The sequence below is a fragment of the Leopardus geoffroyi genome, chromosome D2, assembly GCF_018350155.1.
Source record: "Leopardus geoffroyi isolate Oge1 chromosome D2, O.geoffroyi_Oge1_pat1.0, whole genome shotgun sequence".
NCBI classification, from domain to species: Eukaryota; Metazoa; Chordata; class Mammalia; order Carnivora; family Felidae; genus Leopardus; species Leopardus geoffroyi.
The window spans coordinates 22,081,531-22,106,506 of NC_059334.1; the positions used below are offsets into that span (position 1 = coordinate 22,081,531).

The window sequence follows — 24,976 nt, forward strand, 5'->3', positions numbered from 1 at the left end:
TCCAAGTCACTTGGCCCCAACGGGGCTTGAACCAACATCCCCAGCTCATGACATCAAAAACCCTAAAAGGAGCCTCGTTCAGGCTGACACAAGCCAGCTCTCAGAAATAAATTTCCTACGTGTAGGCATAAAATTCAAGGCATGATTTTAAATTTCTAATCAAAGGTCTTAACATTTTATGAGCAACTTTAAATCTTCCAAGAAGGTCAGTGATCCTAAACCAGAGCAAAAATCATTCGAACTGAGAAGTAAACAGTCAAGCAAATTCTATTAATGTGAAATAAACTCACGTGTGTGCCTTAAATATATCTAAAGCAAAAGGCTTAGGCAGATTAATTTTTTAATCAGAATTTTCTATAAATACACTTTATAAAGTCAATCACAAAGATTATGCAAGGGTTTTATGACTCCTATTTATGCAATATAGTTAACATTAATTTTGAAAAGTGTAGAACGGAAATTATATTATGTAACAAATGATCCACTGGCAGCACATTTTCAATGGAATTAGGGCTATATGAATAAAAGTTTGCTACTTAGGTTTCACCATCAAAAACAAAACAAAACCAACATAACTGAAAGCCATAAGCAAAGATACAAACTATAAACCTATGAATTTCTAAGTATTAAAACTTGAGCATTTTGTTACCATATCCACTCATTATATATGAAGCCCTAAAGCAAGCTTCCAGCCTGTTAAAAAAGACAAGTATAACATTAATTTGATCTCAAATAGGCTAGGCTTAAGCATCATTCGATCACTCACAACTGCTATCTTACAATTTATAAAGACTTTCTGGAGCCACTTCTGTGAACCAGGCCTCTTGTATAAGAGACTCCAGAATTCTTCACTGCATGACCTTTATTCTGGGTCGAATTCTCACTAGCAAGTAGAAGCACTGCAAACTGTTCACCTAAGAGAACCATCACAGGTGCACATGTAGGTCGGCTGTCGAGCCAAGCCTCCCAGCCGGCATGCAGCAAGTTTGCCAAATCCCAGGCTGGGTGAAGCATGTTTGCGAGTCTGGGTTTGTTGTCCATCTAGCTACTGCCAAGTGAGGCAAGCCTCCAGCCACCAGCCCCAGGACCCAGCTTTCTCAGTGCAATTCAGAATAAACCCAAGATGCTCCCACCTTCTTTCTCACTGGTCCAGGCTAACACTTCTGTGTACTCACCACCCCCATCCCACAGCCAGCATCCTTGGTTTACCGACAACTACCAAAAGCTAGAACTAACTGCACTGGGCCAAGTAAAGGCCACCATAGGACAATAACTACATGAAGTCATTGGGATGTCAAACACAATTATATTATTCATAGAAGCTTTGCAAAAAAAAAGTTCAAAACTAGGTGAAAAGACATTGAGTCTTTTATGAACCAACTTTTTAGCCACTCTATTGAGGAGTGTGAGCAGAAAGTCAGCTTCCCGTTTCAAATTCATTATATCACCACTAAATGCCTCTTGGGCCCACACTTATTCCCACCTCCAAACCCCTTCTGTTACTGGTACAATTGTTCTCAATCAACACCTCATATCAGTTACCAGTTGGCATTTAGTCAGCCTCCAGAGCAGCTGTCAAACCACCCTCTTCTTTGTACGCTCATGGCCCCAATCTAGTTCAAGTCTTTTATTATTCTTCACTGGGCCACTGCCAAAGCCTCCTAATAAATCTCCCCAGATTCAGTGTAGATCATCCTGACAGACAAACCCTATTAATACATCAATATTCTGCTCAAAACCCTTCAATGGTTCCCTGTTTACCTGCAAAAGTATAACATCATTGGCATGACATTCAAGTCCTTCCGTGATCCAATCCTATCCAAGTTTCCCATGCTTTCCTCATGCTATTTCACATTCTGCCCAAGTGACAGTCTAAGGTTCATGAGCATAAATGCCTTCAGGGTCCAGACACCTAACAAAGAATGGATGTGCCAAAAAACAGCACATGGTTGTAACTGTGTTAAAGGCAAAGTTCATGTCTTTTACTCTTAAAAGAGTAAAGACTCTTTTACTAAAATAATAAATTTAAAAAACTGAAACCCATGATGCTGGGCAAACACTTCTGGAAACGACTCCAGTCCAGGGGTTGCACACCCCTGCCTCCACAACCCTGGTCGTGCTGTACCCTCTGGTAGAGTGCCTGAATCCCTCCCTCCAACCTATTCAAAGTGAGCGATGGCTCAGAAAACATCTTCCACAGTACCTTCCCACATGCCCCCAACATACTGTATCCTCCCCTTCTTTAAGCTGTGAGGAGCACATTGTACCTGTGTGCATGATAACGGTCTAGTTCATGTTTCATATCTTTCTATTAGCTACTTCTAAAAGCAGCTAATACTTTAAGGCACTAGTTACTATGTACCAAGCATTTTATATGGCCATAACTCTGTGGCAGATACTATCTTTTGCATTTTACGAAGAAGAAAACCACAGCTTAGGGAGGTCAAGTAACTTGCTCAAAATCACACAGCTGATGAGGGGTAGATCCAGGGTTAAAACACAGGTCTCTGACTTCACAGCCTTCATCCTTATCCCTGATGTGTGCTGCCATCCTCGAGCACCTGTATACATTCTCGATCACTCTTACAGGACTGCAAGCTCCATGAACAGCAGTGACCAGAACATAGTGAATTCCACTCCAGATCATGACAAATCTCTTGTCCATGCAAACACTGACTCACTTCCTTTACACTGTTCCCTTAGAGTAAGCCTCAGGATGAACAAGACAACTAGGTAAATATAAAGGGTGCCATTACTACATATATAGTACTCTCAGGTGACCATCACCTAAGTCAACAAATGTTAACACTGCCCGCTCTCTCCCAGAGCCTAGTGTATCCTTCTGAATCACAGCTCTCCATCTCTGAGGGGTGATCGCTCTCCTGATTCTCACTCATAGTAAGAACTCCTTGAATTTTTTTCTTTAAAAGAAATTTTATTGCCTATGTATTTCTAAACATGAGTTTTGCTTGGTTTTGCATTCTTTTTTTGTCTAGCTTCCTCTGCTAGATAAACTTAGGATTTCATTCACCTGCATTACTTAGTTGAACAGTATTTTTACTGCCTTATGATATCCCGCTGGATGAGCACAATTTGTCTACTCTATGGACACTGAGTATTTGGGTCATTTCTGGTTTTTTACTATTATGTGCAATGCCACAAAAAACATTCTTGTATACATCTGGTGTACATATGCAAACATCATGAATATATCCAGGACTGAAACTGCTGAGTCACAGACCGTGAATATTTCCAGTATCATTAGGTAATGCCAAACTGCTCTAAAAGCAGCAACCATTTCCATTCCCTGAGAGCATACAGAAGACTTCTCTAGTAATATCTTCTTGTGTTCTATTTTGCCTTTCTTGATTACTAATGTATACTTGTTCATTTGTTTCCTGCTCATATGCCTATCTGCTTGTGCAAAGAGTCTGTTCAAGTCTCTATCCATTTTCTTTGTAGCAGTCCATTTTTCATACTGATTCGTTAGTCTCGTGTTAGTTATACAGGTTGCAAACATCTTCTCTCACACTGTGGCCTGTCCTTGCATTCTCTTTATGTGATTTCCAATGACATGTCTTTGTTCTTCTCTAGGCATTACTTAATGGCAATACTCCCAAATTTCTCTGTTGAAAGAAATCTATCCTGCTGCCTATCTGTAATCTCCATATGGATGTCTAGACCACTCAACTGAAGTTCTGACCTTCTCACTCCAAGTCTACTCCACTTAAAGCCTTTCCCATCTTAAATTATGGTTAACTATATTCTTCCAATCATGGATGCCAAAATCTCCAAGTCTGTTTTGAGCCTGTCTTTTGCTCATGCCCACTTCTAATCCATCCTCAATCCAATAGGATATTCCTTCAAAATGTACCTAGAACCCAATGGTCACCATCTTTACTATCACATCCTAGAACAATCAACCCTATCTCAGTGTGGATTATGGAATACTCTTAAAATAGACAGCCTAGCTCCCACCTTGGCCTCCACTCCATAATTTCTTCTTGAGATAGCAATCAAGGCAAGATCATTTCACTACTTTGTTCAAACCCCTTTCCTGCCCCCCATGGCTCCCACTGCAGACTGAATGCCAAACTCATGATTATGGCTCAACGGCTCTACGTGATCTGCATGCTGGCCACGAAACCCCCAATACCCATTACCTCCTCAATCTCAACTCTTACTCCTCTCCCTCCAAGACTCCACTCCAACCACATTGGCCTCTCTGCTGCTCCTCCAACATGGCAGGCATGATCCCACCCAAGGCCTTAGCACTTTCCTGTCCCTTCCAGCTTCAATGCTCTTCTCTCTGAAATCCACTTATAGGCATAGGGTTTTTTTTCCCCCTAACAAATACAGTACCATACTATAAATGTATTTTCTTTTAAGTTTATTTTTTTTATTTTAAGAAAGAGAAAGAGAGCAAGCCTGAGTGGGGAAGGGGCAGAAAGAGAGGGAGAAGGAGAATCCCAAGCAGCCTCCAGGCTCTCAGCACAGACTGTGAGATCATGACCTGAGCCAAAATTAAGAGTCAGACACGTAACTGACTGAGCCACCCAAGTGTCCCTCTTATGATTTAAGAACATTTTTTCTCTAGCTTACTTTACTGTAAAAGGATGGTATATAATACAAATAACATAAAAAATATGTGTTAATTGACCATTTATGTTATAGGTAAGACCTCCAGTCAATGGCACACTATTAGTGGTTAAGTTTTTCAGGGGAACTAAAAGTTCTACACAGATTTTGATTGGGGGAGCAGAGAGAAGGATTGGAAGGAGGAGGTGGCACCCCTAAGCCCTGTGCTGTGCAAAAATCACCTGCATTTTTTTCCTCGAATGTTTGATACAACTTGCAGTAAAACCATTTGAGCCTGCAATTTTTCACTACAAAAGGTTGTTTCTCACCTACTCAATTTCTCTAATGGTTACAAAGCTCAAGTTTTCTATTTCTTCCCCAGCCAGTTGTAGACAGTATGTTTTTCTATTAATTTGTCCGTTCCATCTAAAATTTCAAATGTACTGGGCACCTGTGTTGCTCAGTTGATTAACCGTCCAACTTTGGCTCACGTCATGATCTCACAGTTTATGAGTTCAAGTCCCACATGGGGCTTGCTGCTCTCAGTGCAGAGCCTGCTTTGGATCCTCTGTCCCCTCTCTCTGCCACTCCCCTACTTGGCACTCTCTCAAAAATAAACATTAAAAAAAGACTAAAAACAATTTAAAAATTTCAAATGTATTGCCATATATGATTACTCATGAGTTATTCACTCTCCTTTTGAATAGCTACAAGAAAAACTGTGATATGTTTCCTGTTTCGTAACAAAGATTTCAAGCTTGATCTTTGTTTCTTTGAACGTAGTAAGCATGGCTGCTCTGGAGTCTGTGTCTGATAATTCCAATATCTAAAGTATTTGTGAAGTCCATTTCTGTTCTTTCATTTCTACTGGTTGACATCCATGAAATCTCATATCCCCATGTGCCTGGTTCTCCTTGAGTGCTGGGCAACATATTTGAAATTGTATTTGTAGGTGAAATTTGTGGTCTAGGATGATGGTATCTTCCTCCAGAAAATTCTGTTTTCTTCTGCCAGGCACCAGAAGATTGGGTCTACCTTAATCCAAAACAAAAGCTTCATGATTACAGTTCACCAGGTGATACAAAACTAGTTTGTTCTTGGGGCCCCTGGGTGGCTCAGTCAGTTGAGCGTCTGACTTCGGTTCCGGTCACGATCTTGCAGTCTGTGAGTTTGAGCCCCGCATGGGGCTCTGTGCTGACAGCTCAGAGCCTGGAGCCTGCTTCAGATTCTGTGTCTCCCTCTCTCTCTGCCCCTCCCCTGCTCACGCTCTGTTTCTCTCTCAAAAATAAACATTAAAAATTTTTTTTAAAAAAACCTGGTTTGTTCTTATCCTAAGGTTCATGATTAAAGTGTAGGTCATTTATCGCTGTCTCCATCTTTGGCCAACGCTGAGCTTTAACTTCTGTAACCTCAGCTCCACACAACTACCATAGCACAGCTCAGTTTCTCTGCTGTTCCATAAGAAGCAGCAAATGCTCAGGACAAAACCAGCCCTGGGAGTTTGGGTCTTCCTAATCCTCACCTCCCCCAGATCATAGCCCAGCAGGCCTTCTCCATCTTGCTAGTTCTTCATGTTTTAAAAAATATTTAAGAGCATTCTGTGTAGGTTTTACTGATCCTCAGTGAGGTTTGTCTGAATTACCTAATCTGTCATTTTCTAGAGGGGGAGGTATAAGCAATTTTTGCAAGGCAATAGCTAGGCTCTTCCAGAAAATTATTTTTTCAACATTTATTTATTTTTGGGACAGAGAGAGACAGAGCATGAACGGGGGAGGGGCAGAGAGAGAGGGAGACACAGAATCGGAAACAGGCTCCAGGCTCTGAGCCATCAGCCCAGAGCCTGACGCAGGGCTCGAAGTCACGGACCGCGAGATCGTGACCTGGCTGAAGTCGGACGCTTAACCGACTGCGCCACCCAGGCGCCCCTGGAAAATTATTTTTTAAATGCTATTTTCTTGTCAACATCAAGGACAAGCCCTCGTATTTTTTTTTTTTTTTTTTTTTGAGAGAGAGAGGGCACAAGCCGAGGAAAGGAGCAGAGGGAGAGAGAAGAAGAGAGAGAATCTTAAGCAGGCTCCATGTTCAGTGTGGAGCCCAATGCGGGGCTCGATCCCACAACTGTGGGATCATGACTTGACCCAAAATTGAGTCAGATGTTCAACCGACAGAGCCACCCAGGAGCCCTACAAGCCCTCATGTCTGAACAGATGGCTCCACTACAACATCGGCTTCCCATCCACCCAAAATACCTAGTGGGCTAAGTTTGAGTTTGCCAGATTCCCCACAGCACAAAGTTGTTTAAAGCATTAACGCCTTTAGAGAAATCTGGTTAGAAGAAAATTAAAAAAAAAAAAATTTAACATTTTTTGTGAGAGACAGAGAGAGACAGAGCATGAGCAGGAAGGAAAGGGGCAGAGAGAGAGAGAGAGAGAGGGAGACACAGAATCCAAAGCAGGCTCCAGGCTCTGAGCCATCAGCACAGGACCCAATGTGGGGTTTGAACCCACGAACTACGAGATCATGACCTGAGCTGAAGTTGGACACTTAACCAACTGAGCCACTCAGGTCCCCTAGGAGATTTTTAAAAGATGCTCCACAAATAATATAAAGAAATCCTTTAGGGCCTGGTGTCAGCCTACTGCATTGAAAATGCAATTTGTAAAACCTAACACTTCCTTCTTCTGAGGAATAGAGTGTTCAGTCCAAATAAAGAATTCATTCTAACTTGAGACATTACTGTGAACTAAAACAAGGCCACACCTTTATGAATAAAGAGGAAGAAAGTGAAGGTAGCTCCGTATTTTAAGGTAATTACTGACTGGGCTGACTGTAAACGGTTTTGAAATAGAAAACCTACCCAGGAAGTGCAAAACAGGGAACATTTATAACTGCAGTGTTTTAAAGTCATTTAAAAAATGTTTCCAATGATGGCTCAAGTCCATCTACAGTGGAGCCAGACTCATCTTTTCACCTAGAAATAACCATGCTTACTCCTACCCTGGAGAATAAAGTAAGCTCCCACTCCAGCTTCATCTCATTATTTTTAATTTCATTGTCTGTCTACTTTTGTTTTCTCTCCACCTGAGTTTTCCCACACTTTTCAAAGGAAGTCAGCATGGGAAGCTTGAAAGCCTCTACTCCTGCCCTTACATTTTTGGAGTCCACACTGGCACATGCAATCTAGACCTAATGTCAACACACATGCATACACTTGGAAAGAAACTCCATGATTTCTTAGAGTCTAAACAACTGTATCATGTTCATTTTATTTTCTAATCGTAATGCAAATTGTGTTGGACAGAGATTTCTGGCAGGCTATTAAACAGGAAAATTCTGGCTCATAATTTGGCCTCTGGAGGCTACATCATTTAAAATGCATTAAAAACATCCCGGGAGCCTTTGCAGATGTATTGGGAAACACAATGTACAAGCCCCTTGCTCCATGAAAAGAAACAAAGAACAGACAATGCTGAAGTTCAGAATTTTTGTAATAAAAAACAACACACACACACACACACACACACACTCTCTCTCTCTCTCTCTCTCTCTCTCTCTCTCTCTCTGACCCTACTGTTCTGTGAGCTATAAGTAACAGCAAATTTTTCAGATCAGCATTAATAGCCCTGAAAAAAGCCAGGAGGGCCACTGCTCTGGCCACCGTAATGAAGAACATATTTCAGAGTCTCTTCTCCTCTTCCATGGGGAGGGCAGAAACAGTGTTCATCCGAACTGATGCGAAGGTCATCCGAGCCTAGGTGCCTTTAAAACTAACTAGAGTATCTCATGTGTATTTATTGCCCTGACATGAGATTTTTTATTTTTTATTTTTTTTTCAACGTTTATTTATTTTTGGGACAGAGAGAGACAGAGCATGAATGGGGGAGGGGCAGAGAGAGGGGGAGACGCAGAATCGGAAACAGGCTCCAGGCTCTGAGCCATCAGCCCAGAGCCTGACGCGGGGCTCGAACTCACGGACCGCGAGATCGTGACCTGGCTGAAGTCGGACGCTTAACCGACTGCACCACCCAGGCGCCCCAACCCTGACATGAGATTTTGCTGCCTGCCCAAACAAAATCACTACACTGCCATCCTAGTAACTAGGCAGACTCGGGGTGAGAGGCAGGCAGCCTCACATTCTGGTGCACATGCTTCACAAGAAGGGATCTGAGACTCTATGCTCACTGGTTGTGCCCGCGGGCATGCCTGCTACCCTGAGACACAGCCTGTCTGGGGCTGGGGAAGCACGCACTCCAGAGAGCACAACCAGTAAGATGGTACTTGAAGGAGAAACCGCTTCTCCAGAACTGAGGGGAGGAGAAGGAAAGGGTAAACCAAGTGGTAAGCCTTTGTCTAGATGAACAGGCAGGTTCAGGGACTTACTTGAAATCTTCCTGTCAGTTTTATTCCTGTGCAAAGAGACGGAGGAATAACGCTGTCGCCTCATGTCCCTCTGAGCTGCTTGGCTATCAGTCACTTGGTAGTGGCAGCTTCAGCAGTGGCTTTTGCCCTCAACTTCCTTCCTTTCCTGTCTCACCTTTCTATGGATGCTAGGAAACATTAACTACATGTGTTCCAGAAGGCATTCTAACCTCAAGGACCAAGTCAGTAATAATAAAGCCATGCCATTAAACAAGAGATCCAGAAAAGTGTTATTCTTAAGTACTTTGAATCATCAATAAGAATGTGCCCTTCCATAAGGATATAATACTTTCTACTGTAGCGACAGTGGCATTATTTTCTGAGGACCAGATCCAATTTCAAATATGAATCAAAAGTACAAAACTATTGGGGTGCCTGGGTGGCTCCATCAGTTGAGCGTCAGACTTCAGCTCAGGTCATGATCTCACGGTTTGTGGGTTTGAGCCCCGTGTTGGGCTCTGTGCTGACAGCTTGAAGCCTGCTTCGGATTCTGTGTCTCCCCCTCTCTCGCCACCCCCCCTGCTCATGCTCTGTCTCTCTCTAGTCTCTCAATAATAAATAAATGTTAAAAAAAAAATTTTTTTAAAGTACAAAACTATTAACCTATTTGTTATTTTAAGGTCTAAAATTTAAAAGTTGGATTAGATTGAAAAAAGTCAGAGATATATATGTAATACCCAGTACCCTTCTTATCTTAGCCCTGTTCCAGGGCTTTAAAAAAAGAAAAAGTATTCATTAGCAATTGGCAGCAGTTGAGAAGATTGCAGACAAAAACAGGACTTCCCAAAGAGCAGAAGTAAACTTGATGCATCAGGCTCGCATCAAAGCAAGTGAAAAAAATCCAGGATTGCTAAAGCCATTATCAATCTCAGCAATGACAGGTCTTCCAATATGCATGATTGGTGATTGGTAGTTAACAGGGGAGTTAAGAATTATTTAAAAAAAGAGTTTTAAGACTGAGGGCCCGTGGAATAAGTCATATTAGGACTGACAAGACAGTTAAGCTAGGTATTAAAGCAGTCTGATAATACTAGTTCTTAATGATTTGAGCATTCCAGAATCTTCTTTCACTTGCAAATGCACCCAAGACTGCAGCAGGCTTCACTGCACTATGATGCATGACAGTCACAGCTATGATAGAACTCTGAGCTCTCAAAGCCAATGACACAGAAGGTTCCAAAAGGTAAGGACAAAACAGGCATCAGAATTTTTTAATTTCCTTTTTAGGAAATAAGACATTTTCTATTTACAAAAGTAATACAGGTTGCTTTTACAAAATAAGAAGGAAAACGATATAAGAAAACTAATATAACCCAAAGCTTAGCACCCAAGTATAATTACAACTAACATTTTGGAAAATAGTCTTTTAGATTGTTTTTCTAATGTACATGTTATATATCAAAATCTGATGAAGAGTTTGCTCACAAAACATTTCTTGTAAATTTTAATTATAAATTCTGGTTAAACTACAACTTCTGTTTGAGGCATTCCAGAGCTGAATCTGGTTCAGATGCAGGCTTGTGCTGAACTTACCAAAGTACCAGAAGGTTCTTTTTGGGACAGTTCTCAATCAGATAATCAATTCTATGATCTGGGCTCAAAAGGATGCAGATTTTTCAAATAAGTTTTAATAAAATGAAAGTATAATTTTCTGGCCATCTAGGGGATATATACAAAAGCAAGAGAGAAAGCATGCTTTTTGTGTGTTTCAGTGATGCTTAACATATGTGAAAATATTTAGGCTATATCCCAAACTTGATCTTCTAGGACAAAAGGATTTCCTCTCATCCACACTTAAATAAACTTCCATTTGTAAAGGTATTAGATACCAGTTCTGTTATGGCAGATGGGAAGGGAAGGGAAGGGAAGGGAAGTGTGTCCCCCACAGCAATGATCTCAGTTTGTTTTCAGATCCAAAGAATCCCTTTGAAATGCACATAAAAGCACTGTCCAATCACTATGAGAGACAACAGTCAAAGCATGGTGACAAAACCAAAATTGTTCCACAAATGGCCTCAGTGGCCTTGGGGTGAAAAAGGCAAAATACTTTCATGGTGAACAGGTCAATTCACTCTTTCGTCTATCAGGAACACCTGCATACAGTTTCTCTTCTCAGGCTTTTCAAAAAAAGGTCTATCTAGAAGCACCATCCTAGAGAGCCATTTTAAGTAATTACAAAATTAGAAAAGTCTACTGGTACCAATTAGCCTAAAAAATCTCCAGATGGAGATCAGTTCTTCCACACTGTGTGGCAGAAAATGTGAGCCTTCAACAAAGGGGCTGATATCCTGAGGCAAGCCTCAGGATGGGTAACAGAGGGTGGCAGACCCTCCCGCAGCCAAATTAGCTCTCTCCAACTGGCCAACAACAGAGGAGGGCCTTGGGGTTCTACAACAAAGGTATGCTGTGATAGCTGAAGTCTAAAGTGAGAGATCATCTGTCATGCCACAGAACACACATAGGTCTAGAACTTGCCAGAGACGTCAACCTCAACTCCCTGCCACCTATCTCCTTTCAAGGGCCTAAGAACCAGGAAGGCGGCATGAGGAGGATCTGTTTAATGGGTACAGAGAGTTTGGTTTTCAAGAAGTTCTGGGATAAATAGTGGTGATGGGTGCACAACAGTGTACCTAATGCCACCACGTTATACACTCAAAAATGGCTGAAATGACAAATTTTATGTTATGTGTATTTTGCTACACTGTATATATGTGTGTATATACATATATGTCTGTGTGTACACAGAACCAAGCTGGGATTCCTGAGAGATGGTCTTGAAGACATGCTAAGTATTCACTTGTCCAGATTCTTTAAGTTCGACCACAAACGAGCTACAGTCTTACTAAGAGCTCCCCAGCAACAGAATCATACCTTCATACTATATTCCTTGTTTTGACTTGGCCACATGACGGTTAGTGCTACATGTTATATACTACTTTTGGTAAAAAAAAAAAAAAAAAAAGTTTATTGCACTGTTCCATTTGCATAGTATTCAATCTCTGTAGAAAGATCCATGCCTCTGGAAAATTTTAAGTTTGTTTTTTTTTTTTGTTTTTTTTTTTTTAATTTTTTTTTTTTCAACGTTTATTTATTTTTGGGACAGAGAGAGACAGAGTATGAACAGGGGAGGGGCAGAGAGAGAGGGAGACACAGAATCGGAAACAGGCTCCAGGCTCTGAGCCATCAGCCCAGAGCCTGACGCGGGGCTCGAACTCCCGGACCGCGAGATCGTGACCTGGCTGAAGTCGGACGCTTAACCGACTGCGCCACCCAGGCGCCCCTTTAAGTTTTTAATATATGAAAATTATTTTTCTCATGATCAAGTATAAAACTACTTAAAAAATTTTTTTAAATTTTTTTTAATATTTATTTATTTTTGAGAGAGAGAGAGAGAGCGAGCACGTGAGTGCGTCGGCGAGGAGGGGCAGAGAGGGAGGGAGACAGAATCTGAAGCAGGCTCCAGGCTCCAAGCTGTCAGCACAGAGCCTGATGCCTGGCTCAAACCCACAAACTGTGAGATGGTGACCTAAGCTGAAGTCCGACGCTTAACCTACTGAGCCACCAGGCGCCCCCCTCCCTTTTTAAAAAAAAAAAATTTTTTTTTCTTTTAATGTTTTTGATTTCTGAGACAGAGAGAGACACAGCATGAGAGGGGGAGGAGCAGAGAGAGAGGGAGACACATAGTCTGAAGCAGGCTCCAGGCTCTGAGCTGTCAGCACAGAGTCCGACACAGGGCTTGAACTCACAAACTGTGAGATCATGATCTGAGCCGAAGTCTGTCGCTCAACCGACTGAGCCACCCAGGCAAGCCCGCCCCCCGCTTTTTTTTTAATGTCTATTTATTTTTGAGAGTGAGAGCACAAGCAGGAAGGGGCAGACAAAGGGGCAGACACAAGAATCCAAAGCAGGCTCCAGGCTCCAAGCTGTTAGCACAGAGCCCAATGCAAGGCTTGAACCCACGGACCGGGAGATCATGACCCAAGCCAAAGTTGGACATTTAACCGACTGAGCCACCCAGGTGCTCCAAACAATTTTTTTTTTTTTAGATATAAGAATTATGAAAAAAAAATTACTGTATTTCTCCAGGTTATAGCTTTAAATTCACCTCCTTTTTCTGTTGCACATGGCTCTTCTGTTCTTTTAGTGCCTTAAGGGATATCAATGTCTTTGGGAAAAAGGTGGGTTATGATAATAAACTACACATTATAGAACCATTCACAGTGAAGATGAACCTTTATAGAGAACAGAAGCATGATCTGGCTAGGTTTTGGCTGCTTTATAAATAATTTCGTAAAAGACTCTAAATACTAATAGCCATTTAAGTTGAAAGCAAACACTGTTTCCTCCAGTGTTAAAAATTAGAGCACCTGATTACACGCTAAACTAAGAAAAACAAACTGTAATTGCATCCCTCTAGTTCTAGAAGCAATATGCAGAGTAAGTTGTCTGATGCTGCCAAGGTGAGAGAGAGCCAGAGGTCAAACTAACCTTGTCCCTCATTTTTTCCTCTAAATCTGAATGCACACGAATCAATAACGAGTTCCACACAGAAACTGTGCCATAAATCTCTGCAGGACAATAATGCCTGGCTACCTCTACACTTCACATTTCAACAGCGGCCATCGAAACCGAATTTTGTGTGAGACGGTAACAGTATCTTTATTCAGTAATTAGGCAGAAAGATGGGGTCAAAGTTGACTGAAGCACTGTCCAGTCTTAACATTAAAGTTTCTTTACCAAAGCTTCCGGCTTTCTCTCACAGGATTGTCCATGTTGGAAGATAAGAAAAGGATTTAGGAAGCTTTTTAAAAGCCTCAAATATCCTTTTATTATAACTTCACTAAAATACATACTTCAACCAAATCAATGAATGAAACAGTCAGCAATGCCCTTGCATGGAGGGTACAAGGGGTGCGTCTACCTAGCTTCCACACTCACCTGACAAAGTTTATCCTCCTGGAATAATTTTATATCTGCTAGTGATTTTGGACAATCTGTGCTCAGTAATGAAAACTTAATATCCTACTTATTCTTTTTAAAAAAATTTTAGTGTTTATTTTTGAGAGAGTGAGAGCGCAAAGGGGGAAGGGGTAGAGAGAGGGAGACACAGAATCCAAAGCAGCCCCAGGCTCTGAGCTGTCAGCAGAGCCCCCCGTGGGGCTCAAACCCATGAGCCATGAGACCATGACCTGAGCTGAAGTCGGTAGCTCAACCAACTGAGCCGCCCAGGCACCCCTCCTACTTATTCTTAAGTTCATGGTAAGTAGCATACAAAATATTTGCCCTAAACAAATTTTACTTTTGTAATTTATAAGCTTTGAGGGGAAAAGAAAGGAGAAAAGGAAGGAGACTCTGAATGAGAAAAATCAAACCTTCCTGTATGTTTTGTGTTGTGTCTTCTATAACCTATCCGACATTAATGCTGTTTTAATAGCTGTCTGATACTTATTTGCTCAGTAACATATTACTCACCCATTTGAACACACCTGATTGTATGTAATTTTAACTACCGATCACAGATATCTTGTATTCTCCACCCCCCAAACTGACATTTCACTTTACAGCTTCATATTTTAATGCAGAAGACCCATTTCTGCTACACAAATGTTGATTTATTCCTTACAGAATCAACATAAAAGGAGAAAAAAATTCCACATTTACTGTTAATCCTCCTATTTCCAAAACACTACTTACAGCAATTGCTCCTGTGCTAAGGCTTCAGGCTCATCAGAAACTTCTTCAGGTGCCCACAGCATAAAATCCCTTACCCAAGCAGATGAGTCACAGAACCAGTCTGGAGTATCACACTGCTTCCATCTTTACCTGGTCTTTTCAATCTCCAAAAAACTTTGGCTATAAATGTTTCAAGCAAAGTACTCTATCAAAGTCATTTTTTCCTAGAGAGGAAAACAGGCAGAGAAGATGTAAGGCGAGAAAAGATAAATTTACCTGCATCAACTTTCTGGAGAGCTCATTAGTGAGGAACTCTTCTTCCTTCTCATAATTTACAGCAAGGGTTTCTTTCTCTTTCTGCAAAGCCTGAATTTTCTTGAATAAAGTGTTACTGATGAATTCTTCTTCTTGCTCAGCCCTGGCTTGCTGTTAAAAAAAAAAAAAAAAAAGAATTAAAACAGAGCAACAACAAAAAATATGTTAAGCAAACAGGAAATTCACAATGGAAATAATGTTCTTATTTGCAGAAAGGGCACTCAGTTTAATTAGATCTCTATTTTTACCTGTGAACCAGTGCACCCCAAGACACATAAACCAGAGGGGCTGAGCGGCAACCCTAAAAGAAAATCTGGCTATTACCCCAAAGAGCCTCCCTGAACTACAGATGGCCTTCTTCTTAAATTGACGTTTTGAAGAAATTCATAAAGACTGTTTTACTGTTTTTAGAATCAATCCCCAATCAGTAGAATACAGAGAGCTCATCAGATGGCACACAGGTCCAATTCTGTGCATCAATTCATGATAACTCTCTGCAAGTCACTACATCTCAAAGTTCTGTAATAAAGCTGAAATATCTAGGCAACATTTTTTTACTGAAGCAGGGTTCACCTTTTGAGGATGTTACTGAAAGGATTTGGATAAGCAATTATAAAAGCAATGCACACTGCATGCTCAACGAATAGTAATTGGAAGGAAATACACACCAAATGGTGATAAAGTAGCTACTGAGGTAGGAATCCAATGGATGAAAAGTAAGGGTGGATGAGAGGAGTTTTATTTTTTACTTTATTAATTTCCCTACTGGGCATTTTTTGGAGGTGAGAGCAAGGACAGACATTACTGAATTTTAAGAACAGAAGAAAAGAGGGTCAGAATAATTCGAGAAGAAAATATTCTTCTGAACCACTTCCCCAAACCTGTATTTTAACAGAATACACACCAAAAAACTAACCATCCTTGAAGGAAATTAATCTTTTCAGAAATAGGAAACTTGTTTCAAGTGAACTCAACTCTACTCAATGCACTTTTTAAACCCCATCATTTTGAGGCATTAATCCCAAACAATGTGTTCCTGTTTTATCAGCCAAGTCAAGGGAGAAAGAACTATATCAATTCCAAGTTGCCAGCACCTGTCACTTCAAGAATATGAAAGCCAGAGAGCAGGAGACAAAAGGGCACCAGCACTAAACAATTACCACCTTTATTGTACAGCCTCTGACAACCACTCCCAAAATCTGGTGGCTTAGATTTCTGGACATATTCTCTAGCTTCCCCAGCATCCAGCATCCAGCATCCGTGCCCAAACAGACTGGTTTTCTGAGTCTGTCCTCTGTGCTCTCCTGTCAGTGGCCGAAAGGAAGTCCTTCAGTCCCCAGAACTGCTTGTCAAACAATTCTACAAAAGAGAGTAGCATGTCGTATTTCAACTGAGAAACAGAGCTATAGAAAAAGTGAGAACTTTGGGACCAGGTCCAGCACTCAAGTTCTTTAAGAAACCATTTGGGATATGCCCGGAGAGCTGAACATAGCTAATAAATGTTTATTTCCATCCAAGAGCGCCCAGGGAGATATCCCTAGGTTCCCGAGGGCTCCCAGACACTTGATGTTTTGTCAGCCCTTCCCAGGGCCCTAGTCTCCTCTCCACTCCACGGCTGAAGGTACTTACTCTCCCCCTTGAAATGAGTCCCCACTCCTCTTTACAAGTCACACACTTCCAGGTGGGCCAATGGGCAGGAATCCCAAGTATGTATGGAGGCACACTTAACTCACACATCTAAGCCTGCAATCTGTTTAAGCTACTTGTTTTTCTGGTTTTGACTGACAACATCCTACACAATTTGATTTCTGATTATTCTAAAAGTTACAGAACAAAAAGGTAGAGGGGAACTGTAAGGCTTTTGCTAGTGATACCGCACTTACTATTTAAAAGGGTGTTTGCCATAAATTATTTTTATCAGGTCAGACTCAACTTTCTTGCGTGTTGCCACACACTCGGTATTTTAGACAACTGGTGTATATGATCACAAGCAAGAAGAGCCAGACTCAGGCTCAGCAGACCACCCTCCCCTTCTGCACTTGGGGCCTGGAAGTAAGAAGCTGGAAATAAGAGGCTAAGCCCCAAGTGTGTGTTCTCGTAGCTTCCACCCCTGCCTCCCCCTCCATCTAACCATTAAGTTGCAGGGACAACAGATTTCAGTGTAATATAAAACAGTACTCTGCGATAAAAAGTAGATTAGTGGTTGCCAGGGGCTGGGGGAGGGGATGCGTGGGAGATGGGGAATGACTGCTAATGAGTGCAGAATTTCTTTTTGGGGTGATGAAAATGTTCTGAAATTAGTGCTAACAGTTTACACAACCTCGTGAATATACTAAAAATCAATGAGGTGTACACTTTAAAAGGATGAATTTTATTGTATGTGAATTATATCTCGATTAAGAAAAAGCACTCTGATAATTAGCAGGGCCTGTATTTCCCGGGGCACCTGGTCTCCTTTGCAATTCTTCCCAGGGAAAGCAGCAAAATGTTAAAAGGATGGGGGCGGGGAAGTGTTGAGGAGCACTGGATCTGCTCTAAAGTGCCTTCCAAAGTAAGTGACACATCGCTGGTCATGAGAGGCTGAGGCTTTAGCTAACAAAATTATTCACCATTTAGAATAGCTGCCTAATTCTAGGCAAAGCCATTAATGGAAAATGCGCGCTCAAGGAGCCCTGAATAACAGGAGGAACTGCTGGTGGAAGCTGGTTACAGCCTATCGAACTTCACAGGGGTTACCGGGGGTTACACAGATTCCATCAAAGGCCTCCTTTAGCGAAGTTTCTGGCACTTTTTGGTTCTGTGTGTTACCCTGCCTCCCACAGCATCTGACGTCCAGAGGAGAAGATACGGGAGCACAGGAGTCCAGGTGCCCAAGCTGTAAAACCTCACTCACCCTTTTTCTAGTTAGTCACAGGTCACTTTAGGAAGGAACACATAAATGAGTACAAAAGATAAGATGCTGTATCCAATATAGCCTCAGAGGAAATTTCTGAAAGATCAGACAGAGTGTACTGACAACCAGGGGTAAAAAAAAAACTTGATTATCAGAGTATGAGCCATGAGTCACACAGGCAGTCAGTAGCCACTGACTTCCCCACGCAGCTTTCTCCCATGCCACGTGCATCAGGGGCCCCATTTCAGCCTTAGTCCTGGCTTTTTCTTCCCCTAATTCCAAAACAAGCCTTTTATTTAATCTGGAAATGAATTATCTTCCCAGTGTGTTCCCCCCACAGAAAAGCCAAGAGCTCAGTAAAGAGTGGCCCAGGTGCTAAGAAGCAAGCCCCAGGCACTAGCAGTCAGAAAAACAAGGGGACAGAGCAGAGATAAAACAGGCTACCTCAAAAAATCTCATCGGTTTTACCAATCTATCTCCCTTTTTATCTGAAATGCTTGACAATGTCAACATACTTAAAGACATCCAAACTCAAAAACAAAATTGTATTTCAAAAGCTAAATAAGTGAATCATGGTTCACCTATAACTCCATAAACTCTGAAAAGAAAATATGAAAACTTAGGAATGCTTTGAAGGAGGTTGTGTTCTGTATATGTCTGTAAAGTTGAGAACTGGGGAAATCTGGGGAAAATTTTTAAAATATCTGTAACCATATCTGCATGTTCAATATGGTTCTAGATGCTGTGTGTAGAAACTGGGCGACTCTGTATACTGTACTCACATATTTGCACCAGCTATTTTGACACTCTCCTAGCAGTAACCATTGGGATCTATAAATATGAGGACTAGAGCAGAAAGCAGGTCTCCACCATTCCTTCCCCATCCTACCAGAAGTCCAATGTTAAAAAAAAAAAAGGGGGGGGGGTACAGAAGAGAAATAGGGAAGGGGGCAGAACAGGAGAAATTTACCAAGTACTGTGGGAAAAATAAACACCAAAATTCTTAGAAAAATTATCTTCTCCTGAGTCACCACATATTCAGGCAACCATACTCTAAGTAAGCACTTAGATTTTCTGTGAATAAGGAAAACACAGCTCATTCTGACCCACTGCTATTATGATCAGAGCACAAATTTCATAGGATATTTCAGGGTGATTGTTTAGTTCTTCTGTTCTTTATCAACAGTACTTTGGAGATCAAGGGTAGGCGGAGAAAGCAGAATTCAAAAACTCTCAGCAGCACCACTCACTGCTGACAAGAAAATCCAAGTGCCAAAACCAAAATCATGTGGGATGATGCAATTCATGATCTATCAAGCACAAGGAAGAGAACAGTTTTCCAAAGCAAGAAATGCAGGCAATATTTAATAGCAGCCATAGGTAAAAGATATAATCAAGAGAAGACACAAATGACTACCAAGATCACACATTAGTATTTGTGTTTTTTTTTAATGTTCTATTTATTTCTGAGAAAGAGAGACAGAGAGAGAGAGAGAGAGAGAGAGAGAGAGAGCAAGCACAAGTGGGGGAGGGGCAGAGAAAGAAGAGGGAGACACAACCCAAAGCAGGCTCCAGACTCTGAACCCTCAGCACAGAGCCCAACACAGAGCTCAAACTCACAAACCACAAGATCAGGAACCACAAGACCAGAGCTGAAGTTGGATGCTCAACCCACTGAGCCACTCAGGAGCCCCAACATTAGCATTTGTTTTTAAAAATTACTTTTAAGGTGACTGCTTGTTTTAATAACAAAAAACCATAAAACTAAGATACCTTGAAGCTCTCACGCTTAAGAGCCCAGGCAGGCTCTATTTATTATTTTAATTATTTAAATTTAGGAATCTATTTAAATGTATTATTAATTTAAATTGACTATTCTGTTGCCTAGTCACATTTTAATGACCCACATTTTAATGATCTTAACGTCTCAGTTTGAAAGGGCATTGGAAACCAAACTGTTACGATAGCAGGAACCAACCCAGCACAAAGCCAGGGAAGTGAATAAAACCCTGCGTTCCGTCCACCGTCCCTCCACTTGGTTCACCAGAGCACACGTGGCTTGCTCTGGATGATGCTCAGAGTTCAACAGAACTCATGACTGATGGCTGGTGCCTCTTCAGGGATCAGTCAAGTACCAGGCATACCAGTGGGTTTGTCAACACCAAACACAGTCCTGCAGTGGTTCTGCACCAGCACCAGCAAGGGAGGGGTGGGTGGCAGGTGACACAGTCCATGAAGTACCTTTGTTTCTTTGACTAGGAGAATGAGAGAGATGATTTCAATTACAGGTGTCAGAACTGGAATTTACCAGCTAGTCTGTGGGAGCACAAGGTTACATACACACTGCACTCCAGGCCTATCGTAAAAACAATGAATAATCGGTAAATTAAAGAGCTTATCTGTTCCATTCCAGTATTGCCAGCCAATCAGTAAGCACACAGGCATCACAGCAGAATCTTTATTAGCCCTTGCAACTGTGCTACTGTAACCCAGATGCTTAGGTCACTTACAGGACTGCAGGCCGAGAGAGCAAACAGCAACAAAGGGTGACCTGCAGGACAGAAGAGCTCGAGGATCTCGAGGTTATGAAGGACTCTAATTGCTACCAAGTTTTTTTTATCAATCAACCTACAGTGTCTCACAAACCAGCTGTAGTGGAAGACCAGTCCTCACTATTCTGGTGTCAGGCTGCTTGGTTTACAAGACACCTTTGCCCACGTCCAGCTGTGTGACCCCCAGGAGAGCCATGTGACCTCTCTGGACCACTGCCTTCTCCTCTGTAAAGTGAAAATAATGGCACCTCCCTCTGGGTTGTCTGTAAAGATATATTCATACAACTCACAGAAAGAGTTTATTAGCACAGTATCTTGCATAAGAAAGCACTCAAAAGACACTTACAAAAAGGCTTGGGGAGAAGCATGGAAGGATTACATGGAGGATTGATGAGAAAACAGTCAAGTCTTACAGAGTCTCCCTCCACTTAACTAAAAAGTTGAAATGGACATAATTATGGTACATCCATAGAAAAACACAGAATGGAACCATCAGGAATACATGGTCTGCACTTACTGTCATGAAAAGATGCCCACAACAAAAGGTTAAGTGAAATACCAAAGTTGAATGTTTGTATTGAAGGTGGAACAAAACTATGTTGAGTTCCCAAAGAAAAACCACATATCAAGGACACAGTGCATTATGAATAAGTTAACAAAAACGATTTACAGCTCTACACATTTGTACTAACCACCCTACCCTCAGATCAGCTAAGGTTTCAGATATTCAAATTCTCATAAAGTATAAAACAGTATTATCTGAAACATTGCAAAGAGATAAAATATGAACAAGCAGCAAGAGAATAGATCAAGCAGACTTGAAAAAGAAAACAGAACTTCTTGAAATCAATGTTTAAATTCATCTTGCATTTTGTATTTCAATAGCAAATTTGACACAGTTGAATCACAAAGACTGAAAGAAAGACTTAAGAATCAATCCAGAATGTAACACAAAGAAACAAGAAAATGGAAAATGTGAAGGATAGCAATAGATACAGGAAGGAAATGAGAAGATTTAACACACATCTTACTAAAGATCAAGAAGGAAAGAATATTGGAAGAGATGATGGCTTCAGATGGTATATCCCAGAAATACTATCTGAGAATCTCCCAGAACTAATGAAAAACATGTACCTATAGATACAGAGAGCACCAAGAATTGGTGCCTAGACATATTTTAATCAAACTGTACAGCATTAAGACAAAATTCTAAAAAGAGTCTAAAGAAATGACAGATGATCCATAAATAGTCAAGTAGACTGGCCATCACTCCTCAACATCAATAGAGAAAGGAGACAATGGAGAATTCTCAAAATGCTAAAACTGGCAAACTATATACAAGGTTATCAAGAAAAACTATCTTCCAAGAAAGAAACAAAACCCACATTTCTCATATAAACCATAACTGGGTTTATCACCAACAGACCTACACTAATAAGTCTTCTACAGGATGGACTTACCCCAGAAGAAAGGTCTGTAGTGCACAAAAAACTGGAGAGCAAACAAATCAGTAAAAATGAAGGACAATCTCAACAAAAACAGTGTCTAGTCTGTGAGGTGAAAATGTCAGTGACCCCTTTTGCTCACCTACAGACCCCAATAGTTAAAACCAGAAATAGACAAGCCCACCTAACTCATGCTCTAACTATATAACCCATGGTGTTCATTTCTTACTGCACTTTCTTGCAGCATTGACAAAGCCATTCTACAAGGACCACAACATTCCGACCACCAGGCTAGGAGAGAGTGCCCAGAAGACCACACCCCACCAAATCACCTTCCCTGCCCCTAATCATGGCTGAACACAGACCAACCCCCACCCATGACCATGTGCTCCCTGCCTCCCTTCTTCAAGGACCCTCCTATGGAAACTACAACTATCACCTCACACAGTGCTGGAGAGGAGGCAGAATGCTGCTACCACTTTGCAAAAACAGTCGGGACGTTTCTCCAAGTTAAACCTAGAGTCACCATACAACTCAACCTCCTAGGTATACACTCAAGAACACTGAAAACTTTTTTTCCTGCAGAAACTCGTATACAAGTGTTCCCAGAAGCACTGTTCATGATAGCCAAAAAATGGGAACCCAAATGTCTATCAAGTGATGAACAGACAAAATGTGGTACGGCCATAAAAAAATAATAAAATAATGTCCTGACAGTACAACATGGATGAACCTTGAAAATATTATTTTTACTAAAAGAAACCAGATGAAAAAGGCTACAGAATGTATGATTCCATTTACAACAAATGTCCAGGACAGGCAAATCCAAAGGGACAGAAAGTACATTAGTCATTTGACTAGGGATAAATGTAGGGGGAAATGAGAAATGTCCACGAAATAGTATAAGCTTCAGTTCTGGGGTGATAAAAATGTAATTAAACACTGGTGATGGTTACATATGTTAGTAAAAACAACTGAATTGTACATTTTAAAAGGGTGACAGTTATGGTATGCGAATTAGATCTCAATTTAAAAGGGGGTGTGGGGGGCATGCTTAAGCCACTCTGGGAGACACAACAAACCCTTCGGTCCCCAGGGCCAAGCCCAAGAGCCCCTGCTTCAGGAGAAGAGGTAGAAGCAAAACCAGTCAGTAAGTGGAGGAGGAGGCGGAGTCCTTCCTCCAGAACTCGGGCAAAGATCCACTGCCTCTGGAGAATGGGTGGGAGACTGTCTTGAAGACCCACAGCAGATTCAAGTCAGAGACTGGCTACCGAAAAGACGGGCTGAAAAAAACGGTATCTCCAGGCACACAAACCTAAGACTAGCCCTGAGGAACTGAAAACCACCCCTTCCTCTACAAGGAGCCTAGAGAGGAGAAACCACCAGTGTTGCTGAACAAGGGGCAAAGGCATGCAGATTATACCGTAGCCCAGGCATTCAGGCACTTCTGAAAGATGAGAAGGCAGAGCAAGAACACTGAGGAAAACAGGGTACCCCAGGCCCCACTCTACGTGTAACGTACTGGAGGAATTTAAAGCCTGTGGTAGGGGCACCTGCGTGGCTTAGTCGGTTAAGCGGCCGACTTCGGCTCAGGTCACGATCTCGCGGTCCATGAGTTCGAGCCCTGCGTCGGGCTCTGTGCTGACAGCTCAGAGCCTGGAGCCTGTTTCAGATTCTGTGTCTCCCTCTCTCTGACCCTCCCCCATTCATGCTCTGTCTCTCTCTGTCTCAAAAAAATAAATAAACGTTAAAAAAAAAATTTAAATAAATAAATAAATAAAGCCTGTGGTAAAAGGACAGAAATACAACCACCAAGAAAACTCAAACCCAGTTCAATTACTGATTAGACTGACTCAATCTCACACTGATGGGCTAACAAAGAGACATGCTCATTTCTGGGCATAATTTTTCTCAGTCTTCTACAGACAATGTCTGTAGTCAATCAAAAATTACAAAAAAAATTAGGGGTGCTGGGCTGGCTCAGTCAGAAGAATGTACGACTCTTGATCTCAGGGTCATGGGTTCAAGCCCCACGTTGGGTGTAGAGATTACTTTAAAAATAAACAAATAAAAGTAAAAAGATCCTATACAAGTAGGATAAAGGGTTTTTTTTTTTCCCCCTCTTTACGTATGGGACCAATTCAAGGCACAGTTTTCAAAAGTATCTTGTATTTTCTCATTTTCTCTCCTATTGATCCATATTGGTAGTACATTCAAAGTGCTCTCAAGGCCCTGCCCTGGTACAGCACAATTCCCAAACAGTACTTTCCCCCAAATGAATCGCGACACCAAATCAGCTGCCTTCCTTTCCTTATAAAACAAAGCTCTGAGCACTTAGCAGCCCTTTCAACTGACAACTGAGAAGCAATCGGACTGACCTAAATTATACTAAAATATGAAAGACTGTTTTCCTTACCCTGAGGATTTCCTATGAGAGGAAAGAAGAATATAATAGGATCCCTGGCTGAGTACTTTCACTGAGAAGTTCATTCCATCAATTATCTTGCTACACTATGTAATAAACCATCACAAAACACAATACTCATAAAGAACAATATATTATTTGTCATCATTCTATACGTGTTCCCTTGGCTGGTTTCAGTGAGCTTGGTCATGCTGCTGCATTCAGCCAGAAGTTCAGCTGAGCTAGTATGATCCAAGATCAAGGGAGTAGAAAAAGATTTCATCTTTTTTTTTTTTTAATGTTTATTTATTTTTGAGACAGAGAGAGACAGAGCATGAACAGGGGAGGAGCAGAGAGAGAGAGAGGGAGACACAGAATCCGAAGCAGGCTCCAGGCTCTGAGCTGTCAGCACAGAGCCCGACACGGGGCTCGAACTCATGGACCATGAGATCGTGACCTGAGCCGAAGTCGGACGCCCAACCGACTGAGCCACCCAGGCACCCCAGATTTCATCTCTTAATGAGAGAAGCAGTAAAATATTACTCAATCAGGATACTTCCCTTTTTTCAAAGCTTCTTCCCTTCTTTTGAAGACACAGATTTCCTAAAATCTCTCGAAGTTTTTCTGTAAATGATCGGCATGAGAGAGAAAACAACTCTAGAATTTGGTTAGTACTTTAGGTCAGTGTTAAGTTGGA

General features: G+C 41.5%; 1 protein-coding gene across 2 annotated transcripts in view; it reads right to left on the bottom strand.

Moving 5' to 3' along the window:
* The window catches only part of CCDC6 (coiled-coil domain containing 6), a 110,765-nt gene that overhangs the window by 44,293 nt on the left and 41,496 nt on the right, over positions 1 to 24,976 (bottom strand). For both annotated transcript variants that reach the window (XM_045437473.1, XM_045437474.1), the window contains exon 2: positions 14,947 to 15,096. In XM_045437473.1, the coding sequence (XP_045293429.1) occupies positions 14,947 to 15,096 (150 nt within the window). The remainder of the gene's footprint in view (positions 1 to 14,946; positions 15,097 to 24,976) is intronic.